Source organism: Hylobates moloch, unplaced genomic scaffold (assembly GCF_009828535.3).
Source record: "Hylobates moloch isolate HMO894 unplaced genomic scaffold, HMol_V3 SCAFFOLD_21, whole genome shotgun sequence".
Taxonomy (NCBI): Eukaryota; Metazoa; Chordata; class Mammalia; order Primates; family Hylobatidae; genus Hylobates; species Hylobates moloch.
In genome coordinates this window covers 34,194,922-34,211,403 of record NW_026652296.1, presented here as the reverse complement: position 1 = coordinate 34,211,403, position 16,482 = coordinate 34,194,922, and the positions used below count along the sequence as shown (strand labels likewise).

The 16,482-nt window shown below is 42.0% G+C and overlaps 1 protein-coding gene across 2 annotated transcripts; it reads right to left on the bottom strand.

Annotated features, from left to right (window-relative positions):
• Positions 1-264: 264 nt before the first annotated feature.
• PRNP (prion protein) lies at positions 265-15,402 on the bottom strand. 2 transcript variants are annotated; one of them, XM_032143109.2, is made up of 2 exons: positions 15,323-15,402; positions 265-2,628 (listed from the first exon to the last, which is right to left on the bottom strand). In XM_032143109.2, exon 2 carries the CDS (start codon positions 2,616-2,618, stop codon positions 1,857-1,859), a length of 762 nt encoding a protein of 253 aa, XP_031999000.1. In that variant the 5' UTR covers positions 2,619-2,628; positions 15,323-15,402; the 3' UTR covers positions 265-1,856. The 2 variants fall into 2 exon arrangements, with proteins under 2 accessions (XP_031999000.1, XP_031999001.1); XM_032143110.2 differs by having other exon boundaries at positions 15,327-15,400.
• Positions 15,403-16,482: the final 1,080 nt, after the last annotated feature.

Here is a 16,482-nt window from a genome sequence, read left to right as displayed (position 1 = left end):
AAGCTCCCAGACTGTTCCTCCTGCTGCAATAGTGCCTTTGCTGTTTATCAGCTTACATACTTGTGGAGAAAATGCAATAGCCGCAGAGATGAACTAGTGGGTGACTGGAAAGTGAGGACGAGGGCAGGAACAGGGGGAAGTGCGTGAACCATCGGCCATCACTTGAGAAGGGAGGACTGAAAGCGCCACTTGGCTCAGATTAACACCCAAAACGGTCCCCAACACAGGGCGAGCACCAGGAAATACAACTGCAGACACGGGAGGTGGTGCTCATCTTTGCTCGTTTAATTTCAGTCAGATATTAAACATTTATAATTTTTTTATATAACAAAACAACAACATGCAAAGTTACAAATATAGAAAATATAAAGTACATGCATATTTCAAAGACCTGTTAATGGTGTCCACTTTGGACTCTTATATGAAACGATTCAGTGCACACTGTAAGCCTAAGGACCACGCAAAAGGGTTTCCCACATATTAAGTATTCAGTACCTTACAAAAGTTAATGCATTAGACACTTCAGATGTTAACTGCTCTAAACAAAACTCCTAAGTCTGTCCTATGCAATATATATTTTATATACATATATATTTTTACATAGAATACTCACAAAGTGCAAGCCAATAATAACATTGCAGAAAAGTAATACATATCTGCTAGGTGACGATATCAAACAATTCAGGGAATAATTTTACTTTAATTAACGTTAACAGGATTTCTTTTTCCACTTCAAATCAATCGTATTTCTGTCATCTCCAACCTAAGATTTTTTTAGATTGTCTCCCTATTCTTTGATTCAAAAGCCAATTACAGAAACTATGAACTTGACCTAATTCTGGTTTTTGACAATTATGAGACAGAAATAAAGAAATGCAAGCAGTTCTTTTCTTTGCACACTGACCATTTTTTAATTGGTCATCCTCTATGATGATGGTGCTTTCACAGCTGCAGCTCTCCTGTATGTCAAAATCATTCTGGTTTCCAGGTAAACGGACAAAGGAGATTTGCCTTCAGTGTCTAGAAGGCAATTTACTTTTCGGCTGCCTTAATTACCTATAGTTTAAAGAAAGGAATGCCACATATAAGTCCTTTAAACATCTAAAATGGGAGGTTGCCTCCAAGGGCACCATTCCCAAACATTAGATTTTAAGTCCCAGAAGCCTTTCATATATGTTACAGTTATGTTCACTGTGAATATGTCCTCTAGCCAGAGGTTTAGTGTTGTGCCAATATTTACTCTTGATGAACAGCTGCTGTGTAGCCCATACTATGAAAAGTAAAACATCACCCCAGTTCTCTGCAGACACAGAGCTCATGCTCCAGCGGGCTGAGCCTGCGTCCCAGGAGCTAAGAATTTCTAGGATTTTTTTGAATGAGTATCATATGGCCTCCTAACAAACTTGGCAGAAATGTTGTCAGGTTTTCTTAAAATGGAAAATATCTCTAAATAGCTATGAAATCTCTGCTAAGATAGGGCATTAGTATACTGATGAAGGAGCCAGAGGTATCCAGGCAAAGGTATTTCAGACTGTTCTGAGATTTGTTTTAGCCTCAACCTGTTGCACTAAGTCCAAAAATAAGTCCAGATTAACTAATGGTTATTTGCTGTTATACTTTTACTGGCCTGGCATTAGCAACGGCTCATGATGAACTCAATCAAAGGGGGCTTGACTAGCATCTCAGGTCTACTCTATGTTTTCCAGTGCCCGTCAGTGCCAAGGGTATTGATTAGCCTATCTGGGACAAAGAGAGAAGAAAGAGTGAGACACCACCACTAAAAGGGCTGCAGATGGATGTCCCCTCCCTCAAGCTAGAAAAAGATTAGAAAGATGGTGAAAACAGGAAGACCTTCCTCATCCCACTATCAGGAAGATGAGGAAAGAGATCAGGAGGATCACAGGTGGGGACGAGAAGAGGACCATGCTCGATCCTCTCTGGTAATAGGCCTGAGATTCCCTCTCGTACTGGGTGATACACATCTGCTCAACCACGCGCTCCATCATCTTAACGTCGGTCTCGGTGAAGTTCTCCCCTTTGGTGGTTGTGGTGACCGTGTGCTGCTTGATTGTGATATTGACGCAGTCGTGCACAAAGTTGTTCTGGCTGCTGTACTGATCCATGGGCCTATAGTACACTTGGTTGGGGTAGCGGTGCATGTTTTCACGATAGTAACGGTCCTCATAGTCACTGCCAAAATGTATGATGGGCCTGCTCATGGCACTTCCCAGCATGTAGCCACCAAGGCCCCCCACCACTGCCCCAGCTGCTGCAGCACCAGCCATGTGCTTCATGTTGGTTTTTGGCTTACTGGGCTTGTTCCACTGACTGTGGGTGCCGCCTCCTTGACCCCAGCCACCGCCATGAGGCTGTCCCCAGCCACCACCATGGGGCTGCCCCCAGCCACCACCATGAGGCTGCCCCCAGCCACCACCATGAGGCTGCCCCCAGCCGCCACCGCCCTGAGGTGGGTATCGGTTGCCTCCAGGGCTGCCCTGCCCCGGGTATCGGCTGCCCCCAGTGTTCCATCCTCCAGGCTTCGGGCGCTTCTTGCAGAGGCCCAGGTCACTCCATGTGGCCACAAAGAGAACCAGCATCCAGCAGCCAAGGTTCGCCATGATGACTGCTCTGCAAAATGAAGAGGAGAACGTCAGAGTCCCATATTTATGTTGAAATTACTAAATGTTTGCTGCATAATGAATGAGTGCATAGCAATGGCATCAGATGCTCAGCAGAAACACTGTTCCCCCCCGTACTTCTCTGAAGCACTTAGGACAAAAGCAAAAGTAAGAAAAGGGTGAACACAACTCTTTCTCCTGCTCGAAGGACAAATGTGACCCTAAGTTATGGATTTGATGAATGAATTTTAGTTCATTATTTAACATTTTATGAGTGATTTATTTTCTTTTAAATTTGTACCAAAACAACAAACAGATCAAACATCCAGAATGACAATTTATGACCCTTTGGAGAATGTACATTCATCAAATCAAAAATCTCTTTTCAAATTAAAGATCTCATTTACCCTGGGCACTTAGCTCCAAGAACAGAGACGTATGACAATAGTAAAATGATTGCTAAACAGTACCTGCTATACCCTAGGTCAAATTATAGGCTCCAAATCATCACTGTGTGCCATAAAACCTAAAATGGCATATACTGGAACACTGAAGTTAGTCTTGTCCTCAGTGCTGGGATGATCTGTAATTTTTTTCCCTCTTTCTTTCTCCTTTTTTATTTTTATTTTTTAAAAAAACAATACCTAGCTTGTTGAGATATAATTCACCATATACCATGTACAGTTCAATGGTTTTTAGTACATTTAATGAAACATGCAACCATAACTGTTGTCAATTTTAGAACATTTTTGTGAACTCAGAAACCCCTTACCTTTATCACCCAATTAGCTGCAAATGTTTTTAAAAATTAGAAAATTATTTTTCATCTCCTTCAGAGCTAATGACTAAATTGGATAATATTCATAAAAAGAATTATCAAATAAATAAATTAACATCCTGTTTATGTTTCTACTAACATTGAAATGGGAAGTTTTGCCTTGGTGGTCATAAGCAAATCAAAATATATTTGAAAGTTACAAGCAGAGTTAAAGCACTCAGGTCATGCCAATTAGGGTTTTTGGAGGCTCTTTTAGGTGGGGGTCTGTGGGGCAGGTTCTTTGCAGGCCTGCTTCCCTGATGTAGCCCCCATGATCTCGTGAGGCCCACCTCTTGGCCTCCCTGCTACTCATACACCCCAGGAAATCAAACTAGGGCACCATCCCCTCAGTCAGTAGCTTTCAGTCTAAATGGCTTTTATGTCAGCACCTTCTCCATTCACTGCAATGGGTGACAAATCCAGCCAATGCTCTAGAGTGACTGAATTTTCTCTCACAGCATACATTGGATCTATCAGCAAATCTCAGTAGCTCTACCTTGAAAATCAATGCTAAGCACCTCAGCTTCTCACATTTTCCAACGTGACCATCTTATTCGGCGCTTCCATCACTTCTCACCTGATTCCTACAACAGCCTCCCAACCAGCCTCCCTGCTCCTCCCCTGGCTGCCACTGGGCGCTCTCCTCTTAACATGCGGGTCACATCATGCCACTTCCCTTGTCCCTCAGTGAGGCTCCTTTGTACTCTGGATAAAACACAAAGTCGTGGCCATACTGGCTGGGCCCCATGTGACCTGGTTCAGGCCTCCCACTGCTCCTCAAACCTGACAAGCCCATCCTGTCTCAGGGCTGTTGCACTTGCTGTTCCCTGGGCCTAGAAGGCTTTTCTTCCAGCTACTTGTGTGGCTGAAGTTTGCTCAGTGGGGCTCTTCCCATCACTCTACCTAAAATAGCACCCCCTAGCCCACCCCCTTTCCTGGCTTCATTATTCTCTGGAGCAGTTACAGCTACTTGAGATACTATGTTATTTCCTCTGCGTTTATTGTTCATGTTTTCCATGGGAATGCAGGCTCCTTTAGGGCGGGGGTTTGGTTTTGTTCACAGCAGTGTTCCTAGACAGAGCGCTTGACCCATAGACATGCAAAATAAATGCTGGACAAATGAACGAATGGGAAAACACATGTTATAAAGCATAAGGAATAATCAAACTAAATATTAAATATTTATAATGGATATACAAAGATAACCATATTTATAAATTTACAAAATAGTATTTTTGACAATGGCCAGCTAACATTTTCAATTCAGTTAAATAAACATTTATTTCATGTGCCAGCTACTGCAGTAGACTCTGGCTTACCTGAAATGGGTAAGATGGGAGGAAGAGGAGACTGCAGGGAATGACACTCAGTCGGGCTTTGAATGTGCCTCATTTAAAGCTGTAAGAGTTAAGGATCTATGAGCTCTTAGAGACACCTGAACAGGTGAGGACATGGCATAGTGAGAGAAGCACAGAGGAGAAGAACCAGGCACAGAAGGTGGGTGGGGCCAGACAACTTTGGAGTGGAGATGGGTGGTGAGAGAGGACACTGGCATGTCTGGGGGCCTATTCATCTAAGATACTCTCTGTCACCAGTCAGGTAGTGGCCTAGTCCTCTGGCATATTTCAAGATATCCTACTAAGTATATGGTAATGGTCAATACCTGTTTATTACTAAGAAGAATGCTGAGAATACACTCAGAAACACAACAGGGACATCCATTGTCATGGGACTCAAGGTGCTGTCCAAGGCCATATGCAAAGAAGTAACAGGTGTAAGAATGGCAAGGAAAGTGCTCTAGCTGACTCTATTTGCAATTAGTGTGATCATGCACATAGAAAATCCAACAGAATAACAGGGGTAACATGAGAACCAATGCCAGAGTGCAAGGTTGTGGGACTGAAGGTCAGCCTACAAAAACCAATGGCATTCCTCTACACTAGCAATAACTGACCAGAAGAAAATATAGATATTCAAAGTAACAACCAAACTGTAAAGTGTCTAGGAATTGACTTAACTAAGAAAAGACTTCTGTTGGGTGACACATTGTAACTCTAATACAGAGAACATAGAAGATGATCTGAAAAAAATGGAGAGGCATTCCATGGTCTTGATGGCGATAACTCAGTATTATAAAGATGTCCATTATCCTAAAAGGAACTGGTAGTTTCAATAAAATGCCAGTTAAAATTCCAGGTGGATTTTTTGAGAAGTTCAGTAAACTTACATGGGGAAGAAAATGTCCACGAATAACAAGGTCAATCTTAAAAACAAAAGTGTAAAGAGGAGGGAATCTGCCAAAGCAGACACGAAATCACTACAAAACCACAGTGACGAAGACTGGATGGTAAAGCTCAGGAATAGATGGAGAGACCAAAGGAAACAGAAAAGCAAGTTGAGAGAGAAACCCATGTAGATACACTTTAACAGGGACTTGATGTGTGCTGACGTGGGCACCACAAATCAATAAAGGAGGAAGGTTTCATGCTTCTGGGAAACCAGAAAAAGAAAACTAGATCCCTAACTACATACAAAAGTGAACTCTAGATGGATCTAAGACTTACATGCGAAAGGTACAAGTTTGGCGCTAGAAGAGGAAAATATTGGCAAATGTCTTTGTGACCTGGAGGAGGAATGGGGGAAGAACTTTTTAAACAAAAAGCACAAACCATAAGGCAAATAATGGATGAATTTGATTACATCCTCAAAAACCTAAAGACAGAAATACCATTTGACCCAGCAATCCCATTACTAGGTATATACCCAAAGGGATATAAATCATCGTATTACAAAGACACATCCACATGTATGTTCATTGCAACACTATCCACAATAGCAAAGACATGGAATCAGCCTAAATGCCCATCAGTGATAGACGGAATAATGAAAATGTGGTGCATATATGCCATCGAATACTATGCAGCCCCAGAAAAGAACGAGATCATGTTCTTTGCAGGGATATGCAAACTGACACAGGAACAGAAAACCAAATTCTACATGTTCTCATTTATAAGTGGGACCCAAAGGATGAGAACACATGGACGCATGCAGAAGAACAACACACACTGGGGCCTATCCTAGGGCTGGGGGAGGGAGAGGATCAGGAAAAATAACTAGTGGGTACTAGGCTTAGTACCGGAGTGATGAAATAATCTGTATGACAAACTCCCATGACACAAGTTTACCTATGGAACAAACCTGCACTTGTACCCTTGAACTTAAAAATTTTTTTTAAAAAATTAAAATTTAAAGATTCTTGTTCAGCATGATAAAGCTGACTCTGGACAAAGTTAACAGAAAGAGTACACAATGGTAAAAGGGACTTTAGTACTTAAAATCAACAGAGGATTCATTTCTAGAACTTGCAAGGAATTCTTACAGAGCAGTAAGAGATAGTAATTCCAACAGAAAAAAATGGCCAAAAGATATAACTGATAATTTACCTAAGAAACCCAAAAGGATAGAAAAAGATAATCAAAATCATTAAGAATATAATAAAAATGAAAAAATGATATAACACGTAATGCTTATCAGGATAGCACAAAAAAATGTTTTTAAGGAAGTTGAAAAATGTGAGGATTTGGAACCTACATGGCTATCAGAGGAACATGGATAATACAACTGAATAGAAGAAGTGAAATAAAGTAAATGATTATTCAACTCAAAAAGAAGAAAACAGAAAACTTCAAAATAAACTGTCATAGTTATAAATTAATAATAGAGATGAAAATCGAATTTAATAAAACCCAGAAAAATGTGGAATTTCTAAATAAAATTAAGAGTTATTTGAAAACGGAACACACACACATCACTGGAAAACATATCTCTATAAGGGGAAACAGCCTTAGAGAATGCTTTAAAAGGATAATAAATTACTATATACAACTTTCCTTAATGAATAAAAATATCTCTGAGATGTATTGTCTTTCTATTAAGATATAAATTATAAAAATCAACTTTAGAATTAATTCATTTAACAAATATTTATGGAATAACTAGTATGTGCCAGTTTCTTTTTGTTGTTGTTGCTGTTTCTTTTCTGGTAGAGATGGGGTCTTGCTATGTTGCCCAGGCTCGCCTCAAACTTCTGGGCTTAAGAGATCTTCCTGTCTTGGCCTCCAAAAGTGCTGAGATTACAGGTGTGAGCCACCATGCCCAGCCAGTATGTGTCAGCTTAAAAAACAAAAAATAGAAGACTAGAACTGACCAATAACCATAGAAGAAATGGAGAAAAAAATCTGTCAAAAATTATACACTGTAATATAATATTTACAGTACCATAACCGTTTTTTTTTTTTTTTTTTTGAGGCAGGGTCTCACCCAGGCCAAAGTGTAGTGGCATGATCTCAGCTCTCTGCAACCTCCACCCAGTGGGCTCAAGTGATCCTCCTGAGTAGCTGGGACCACAGGTATGCACCACCACGCCTGGTTATTTTTTCGTATTTTTAGTAGTGATGGAGTCTCGCCATGTTGCCCAGGCTGGTCTCAAATTCCTGGGCTCAACCAATCTGCAGGCCTCAGCCTCCCAAAGTGCTGGGATTATAGGTGTGAGCCACAGCTATATATAAGTGACCCACAACACATTATTGTGCCACCACGCCTGGCACAATAATTTATTGATTAGCTTAACACATATTTTAAGTGTCAGAATTCTAAGGGTCAAGAATTATGCTAGGGGCTGAGGACACAGTTGTGAATAAGACACTTAGCTTGGTGGGCTTAAGGACTAAAAAGGAGATCAAATCTGTGGAGCCCCATGAGACAGTGGCAGGTGGACTGCTGAGACTAGGGAGGTGGTAAGGGTCAGATCATGAGGGCCTCATGGTCCACAGACAGAAATTTCTATCTTCCTCTGAAAGCAGTGGGGAGCCATTAAAGGGTCTTAATAGGATAGTAACATCATAGAATGCTTTTTAAAAAACTCAGCTCAAGCCTATAATCCCAGCACTTTGGGAAGCTCAGGCAGGAGGATTGCTTGAGCCCAGGAGTTTGAGACCAGCCTGGGCAACATGGTGAAACCCCATGTCTACAAAACGTTTTTTCTTAAATAGAAGAAAATTTAGTGGGACAAGAAAGGGAATGGAGAGGCCAGTTAAGAAACTACTGCAGGAAGATGGTGGCGTGGCCTGGGATGGAGTCCATGCAGCTAGCAGGCTGTGAATAAATGAGACATATTTTACAGAAAGAGCCAATAAGACTTGCTGGTTGAGTGGATGGAGGAGCGAGAGTTGCCCGGGTCTGGGACTTCCATAACCAGGGAGATGGCGGTGATGTCATCTACTGAAATAGGACAAACTGGTGGAGGGTCATGCTTGGGAAAGAAAACCAAGAGTTTCAGTATGGACATGTAAACTTTGCCACACCTATGAGACATTCAAGTGGGAGTATCAATTTAGGCAATTGTTATAGGAATCTGTAACTCAGTAGAGATAAACATTTGGGCGTCTTCACCTGACGTGTAGTGTTTAGAGCCAATGGGATAAAGGGCCAAAATTCAAATGCTAGTATGCAGGTGGGCGCACTTAGCCTCCCTGCCATGGCACCCTCCTCTCACACAGGTGCCAAAATCTAAAAAAACAGCACCCAACTTATTTTAACAGTTTAGTAAAAGAATACATTATGACCAATATGGATTATTTTAGGAATACAAGAACGGTTGAAAATCAGGAGCTCTATTAATAGGTTAGGAAGAAAAAAAGATTTTCTTCGGATGTTGAAAAGTTTTCAATGAAAATCAATATCATTCCTAAAGTTTTAAAAATTTAAGCTATTTTTAAAACATTTCTATAGAACTGGAAGGATAGTCTCTTTCCATCATAAAGAAATGCTGTCACAAACACAAAGCCCAAGATATCATAATTTTAAGAGGAAAGGCATTCCCATTAATGTGGTGAACAATAATCTATTGCTTTTATGCTATTAGATTGTTCTATAAATTCATCTAGGTATAATTTTTTTACCTGGAAAATTCAGGAAAATCTCAAAAAATGTCTTAGAATAAATATGTGAGCTTAACAGGGTGGTAGTTTTTCAAATCAACAAATCAAAACTCAGTGAGTCCCTAAATCAGCTGTAGTTAAACATTTCATGGGGAAAAACATTCATGCATAATGGCAGTAAAAATTGAAAATATCTAGGATTTAACCTGAAAATAAGTAGTAGGCAAGCTACAAAATTTTACTGAGACATAAAAGAAGACTGGAAAAAGAGAAAGACATACAACGTTTTTTGTTCAGGAAACCAATATTGAAAGATACCAAGTCACCAGCAAATAATCTACAAAGTAAACACAATTTCAGTCAGAATTCAAAGGTAATTTTATAACCCCCTGTTTGCTTTGGATCGCTTAGATTTTTGGACAGGTGATTTAGAAAGAAAATAAATAAAGAAGCATTAGATTTACACTTCACTTAGACCAAATGGATCCAAACAGACAAATACAGCACATTCCATCCAATAGCTGCAGAATACACATTCTTCTCAACAGGACATGGAGCATTCTCCAGGATAGATCATATGTTAGCCATAAAACAAGTCTTAACAAACTTAATTAGACTGAAATCCTATCAAGTTTTTTTTCCAAGCATGATGGTATAAAACTAGAAATTAATAACAGGAGAAACCGGCATTATCCTGATGTCAAAGTCCCACAAAAACATACAAGAAAATGGCAGTATAGGCCAATATCCCTGAAGAACATAGGTGCAAAAATTCTTAACAAAATTCTAGCAAAGCAAATTCAACAGCTCATTAAAAAGATCATTTACTATGATAGAGTGGGATTCATCCCAGGGATGCAAAGATGGTTCAACATACACAAATCAATAAGTGTGATACATCACAGTAACAGAATGAGACAATAACCATACGATCATTTCAATAGATGCAGAAAAAGCATTTGACAAAATTCAACATTCTTTCATGATAAAAACTCTCAATGAATTAGGTATAGTAGGATTGTACCTCAACACAATAAAGGCCACATATGACAAGGTCACAACTAACATCATACTTAATGGTGAAAAATTGAGAGCTTTTCCTCTTAGATCTGAAACGAGACAGAGATGCCACCTTCACCGAATTTTAGGATTGTTTTTTCTATTTCTGTGAAGAATGTCATTGGTATTCTGATAGGGATTATATTGAATCTGTAGATCACTTTGGGTAGTATGGACATTTTAACAACATTAATTATTCCCCCATGAGCACGGGCTATCTTTCTATTTGTGTCTCCTTGAATTTCTTTAATCAGTGTTTTACAGTTTTCAGTGTAGAGATCTTTTACCTTCTTGGCTAAATTTATTCTGAAATATTTTATTTTGTAGCTATTGTAAATGGCACTTTCTTTTTCTTTCTTTCCAGATAGTTCACTGTTGGCATACAGAAACACTACTGATTTTTGTATGTTAATTTTGTATCCTGCAACTTTACTGAATTTATTAGTTCTAATGGTTTTCTGGTGGAGTCTTTAGGGTTTTATTAGTGTAAAATCATGTCATCTCCAAATAGGAACAATTTAACTTTTTCCTTTCAAATTTGGATGCTCTTTATTTCTTTCTCTTCTCTAACTGTCCTGGCTAGGACTTGCAGTACCACATGTTGAATAGAACTGGTGTGTGTGAGTATTCTTGTCTTGTTTCAGATCTTAGAGGAAAAGCTCTCTTTCTAATTTTGTACACAATACATATAATCTTATCTGTCAAAGAAAAAATAAATTTGAAAAAGGATTCAAAAGAGATTTTAAAAGACATTATGAAATTATACTCTAAACTTAAAAGACTGAAGAAAATTTTTAATGAGAAGATAATCCAGGGTGCACTTGACCTGCCAGGTGTCAGAGTGCAAAGCTACAATAAGATCACATGGCATTGGTGCATGAGCAGAATGGTAAAACAGTAGAACTAGAGAGAAGGTACCAAAAAATCTATAAATTACCCCGTTCCTCTTATTCCCATGTATAGATGGGGAGTGAGAGTCAGAGCTGGTAAGAACTTATCCCAAGGTTGTAACAGTCCAAGGTGTTGGAGCTGAGATCCAAATATAGCCACTAAAGCCTTCCAGCCCATAAAACACATTACAGCTTGAAGCTTAATTAGTTACATTGGGAAGGGGCAAATGTCAGACAGCCCCCGACCTTCACCCCATAGTGTCCCTTGTTTCTTCTGAGCTAAGTAAATTCCCTTGTTATATTTTAATTTTTTGAGGTCCATAAAGAACTTGATGTAAGCTGAAAAAAATTTTGCGTAAAATTTGGGGGTAGGGGTTTCTCACTGGCACCCAGAAGCCACAAACTGAACAGAGCAAAGGGTCCCCAACCTGGTCCATCATCAAAATTACCTGAGGAGCTTTTAAAAAACAACATTGCTGGAACCCATTGCAAGCCAGTCAGAGAGTGCCTAGTGATGGGATTTGGGAATCTATAAAAGCTTCTCAGGGAATTGGCATCCGTGATCAGGCTTCAGTGCTAGGTCCTCAGGGGTCTAATCTTCAACATTTATAATGCTTTTCACTGAAGGGTTACCTCCCTTAAAGTGATCACACAATACTGTAACAGTTTAAGTAGAATGCAGTTGGAGAAAAAGGACTGGTTAACACATTGAGAAAAAAAATTCTCCCAGCTGTGAGAATTGCTGCACACACTATTCACTTAGGAGTTATTTTATAATGCTGTAGCCATCACTGGGTTTGATATAGACATGTTTTGAATGTTTAATATGCAGCAGTTCACAGTGGATATAGTTGCCTTGGAAGAAGAAATAAGATCTGAAAAGGGAGAATGGACAAAGTAAGTTAAAACTGAAGTTTACAGAATCTTTCACCTTGGTTTGGCCAGTTGGTTGAGAGCCATGTTCAGTGTCAGTGTGGTGCAGAAACTTCTGTTATGTTATTATTGTTATTTTATTACATTATTTTTAAAATGGCTGCTCCCTTACATAATTCAGCATAATTCTAAAAATCTGTGGCCATTTCTCTGCAAAATTAAGCTGATTTTACAAGAAATGATGATGCAATGAGGTGTGAGTTACACAGATGGACCCAAGGGGCCTCTGGATCAGGAGCTTGTGATGACAGCCTTTCTTGACCCTCATTTTCTGTGACAGTTGGTGACTTTCAACCTTCCTAAGACCACAGAGGTTCTGCAGGATATGTACAATCTGTTGTGGTTCAGCTAAACTAGATTTGTACCTCCAGGAAGACAGAAAGCTTAGACATGGCTGAAATTGTTCAGTTCTGAAAAATATTCAGGAGTCCTTAAAAACAACAACAAAAAACTAGAATTGATAAATGAATCTAAGAACTGATTCTTAAAAAAACCCAATATACAAATTACTAAATCATTAATCAACTAAAACAATGGAAAAATATTTGAAAAAGGAAACAAGGTTGTTGGCTAAAAATCTTTTATTCTAAGTAGCAAATATAACAATCTCTCCTTTCTCTTACAGAAAACTGTGGGTCCATTTCATTTAAAAAATTAAAACCTGTGAACTATTTTTTAAATGTCCTCATTTAGTGAGAGAAATATATTCACCAAAAGAAAATTAAGATCACCGATAATTTCAATGAAAACGTCCATTTTCTGTGCTTTTCCTTTCAGATTTTTCACATATGCGTTCATGTTAGAGTAAGCAGGCACAGTTAATAACCCACTTTTTTACTTATCAGTTTCTCCCCACATATCACAGCCTCCAAAATCATGATTTTTGATGGTTACATAATGTTCATTTCAGTTAATGTGTCATAATTTTCTTAGCTACTGCCCTGGTGTTATATATTTAGGCTCTTTTCCAGGTGTTCTAATTTTAGATCATTCTGCTAGGAATACATGCCTGTTTTTTTTTATTTGTTTGTTTCTTCCATTGCAGGTAAATTCTCAGGAGTGGGGTTTCTGGGTCACAGCTTCCAACTTCTTAATGCATCACCAGATTGCTTAACAAAAGGTTTGTACTGGTTCGAAATGCCCCCAATAACTAATACATACAGACGCAGAAAGTACCTAACATTTCCTCCATTGTATGAATGGACAAAAGGAGGATCAGGAAATTAGGTAGCTTGTCCAAAGCCACAGAATTGACTGCAGAACCATCTTTGTGACCCCAAAGCCCTGCCACCTCCCCAGACACTTGAAAATGCCAAGTTTTGGGCAACCTTCCAGCAAGGGTTGCTGTTACGATTAATTATTTTGGTTATTTTAATAGATGTAAAATGATAACCCAAACATGCTCTAATTTGCATTTTATTGTGTAAATGACTCATCATTTTGCCATTTATCTATTATAATCTTAATATTTTCCTTTCAGTGTGCAAGACTTGTGTTAGATACAAATAACATACAAATCACATCCTACCTCTCTGCCTGCTTTTCCCCTTACTGGTTAGCTTTTTTTCACTGTAAGTCCTTCTCCGTGTTTGTGTAAGTAAAATTGCTCCTTTCCACTGGTGATTTTTTCCTTTCTTCTACAAATCTAAGAGCGTTGTTGATTTTTCCAGAAGTTTAACATATTTATCCAATTCCCTGTTCCTATGTTTTTGATAATTATATTTGTAAAAATCCTTAATCCTATTCTACCAGGAGTTTTCCCTAAGGAAACGGGAAACACCTCAAATCATATGGGGAACTGCTAATTAAACCGTGATGCTCTAAGAACAAGAAAATAACGCAGCCATGAAGAGCCTCATCATTATAGCAGTGAAACTGCACTGTGTTGTGTGAGAATCTGGAGGCTAGGAAACAAAAACGGAGAGCTGTGGCTTTGCGATGGCGAGGATGGATGTGACGGTGGTGGAATTGCGAGGTTAAAAAAAATCTATTTTCTACAGCCACCTCAAAGAGAAGAGCAAAAAATTCCTTAAAAAGGACAGTAACATGGATTTCTCCCCATTGTTTAATAATGAAACGTGAAGGCGCCTGCCGCACAGGTGGGGAGACCGGTGACCCAAGGGTCGTCATCCGAGGCTGGTTGTCCGTTGGAGCCCCCCATGGCCAGTGTTCTCCCTCCCGGGGGACTGGGAGGAATGTGACTGGCCAAGCTGGGGTCCGCCGTCGCACCTAGAGCCAGGCCGCAGACCTGCAGCTCCTCTCTCCTCGCCCCTGGCGAACAGAGGGTGGGGCCTCCCCGGACCCCGCCCCCGCCGAGGCCCGAGGCCCCGCCCCCGCCCGCCCGTCCGCTTGGGCCCCTTCCCCAGGCGGTGGCGACGGCCGCAAGGCTGCGGCCTCCCTCGGAGAAGCTCCGGCGGCGAGGATGAAGGACCGGGCCGCCTCCCGGGAGAAACGCTGCAGCTGCGGCGGGAGGCACCGAGGCGCCCGTAACTCCCCCAGCGGGCGCCCCCCTCTCCATCCCTCCCAAGCACCCTCTGGGCATCGCGGAAGCGCCAGGCCTTGCCAAGGGGCGTTCTGGGCCCCGATCCTGGTCTCCGAGGGGCGGCCAACGGGCGGGAAGCGCGAGCCCCGCGGCCCCCAGGCGTCCCTTCCCGCCCCGCGCCCTGCAGAGCCCGCTGGCGGCCCTCCGGGAGTTCCCTGGGCGCCGGCGATCGCCCGGTGGGCCAGACCCACGTGGGGTGCAGGGGGGAAGCTGAGACACCCCGGCGCCACCGACCTCCCTAACGGGGCTCCGTCAGCTCCCCCAGCCCCCCACGCGGAGTAAAGGGAGCTTTCCTAACGTGAAAAGCGAAGCCAAGCCGCCTCACCTAAGAGCCGAGACCAGCGCACCCGGGCAGGCCCGAGACGCGTCACGCGCCCGCGGGGCAGCCCCCAGCCCCTCCTCACCGGGGTCTCGACCCTGCCTGGCCGGGCACCCTTGCGCCTGGAACCCGAGGCCCGGGGTCCTCACTCGGCCCCCGCGGCTCCCCTGCCCCCGCCCGCGTTCCCCCCACCCCGGGTGTTTACCTGCCTCGGTAGTGAGGAGAGGAGAAGCTCGCGGCGCCGCGGCTGTCAGCGACTGGCTCGGAGGGCAGGCGACGCGCGGGGCCGAGGGGGAGGGACGCGGGGCGGGGAAGGGAAGCGGCGGCGCTCGCGGGCGGAGGTCGGTGCGCGGACCAATTGCCGCGCGGCACAGCGCACACTCTGTGCCCCCGGCGGGCGGCCGGCCGAGGTTTAAGTTAAAGGGTGCAGCGCTGCCAAGCAGGGCCAGGAATGAGTCACCGGCAAAAACGAGTTGAGATTCGCTTGAACACTTGCATCAGTTGATACCGCCTGCGGGTGCCATCGCTCCCTGACGTGGCTCATTCATTGACTGTAAAAATCATCTTTAATTGGAAATTCGGCCCAAAGCTCCAGCTCCCCGTTACATAATGGAGAACTCGAGAAAACGAAAGGCTCGGGAATGAGGAAGCAATTTCTGAAACTTTGGCAACCAGAAATTTCTAAAGAGGAAAGCAAAAATTTTGCTTACCCTGGATTGAGATTAATATTTATGAATTTTCACATAAACTCTTAAATTTTGAGGCGTAGAAAGGACACTGACCATCACCTGTTCCTTTGTTCATTCACTTTCTACTCCTTATTTTAGGCAAGAGATGATTTAGGTGGTGATATTAACAAATGAGAAAAATGCACTCCGTTTAAAAACCCCTCTTTGCACATTACCTGAGATATCTTCTGTGAAACAGGGTGGTGTGTTCTTGCCCAGGATTCCTGCTGACAACTGTCTCATTTTAAAGGAGAGCGAGGGATGAAGTGATAGAAGGACAGGATTTAGAGGGAGGGGGATCTTATAAATTATTGCCCAAATTGGGCACTTTTAAGAGTGAAATGGGAGTAAACCAGGCATGCCCTGGGGAAAATAGGACATCTAGTCTCCTAATTTTGGGTGAGAGGTTTAGGAAGCATGTAAGGAAAGAGATTTAAGAATGTTGACAGCCAGGTGCAGTGGCTCAGGCCTGTAATCCCAGCAATTTGAGAGGCCAAGGCAGGAAGATTGCTTGAGCTCAGGAGTTTGAGACCAGAGTGGGCAACATAGTGAGACCCCATTTCTACAAAAAATAAAAAAAAAAATAGCTGGGAACGGTGGCAGAGGCCTGTAGTCCCAGCTACTGGGGAGGCTGAAG

Bases quoted from the DNA above. Each gene is read 5' to 3' on its own strand.
- PRNP (XM_032143109.2), bottom strand. From the start codon at position 2,618: ATGGCGAACCTTGGCTGCTGGATGCTGGTTCTCTTTGTGGCCACATGG.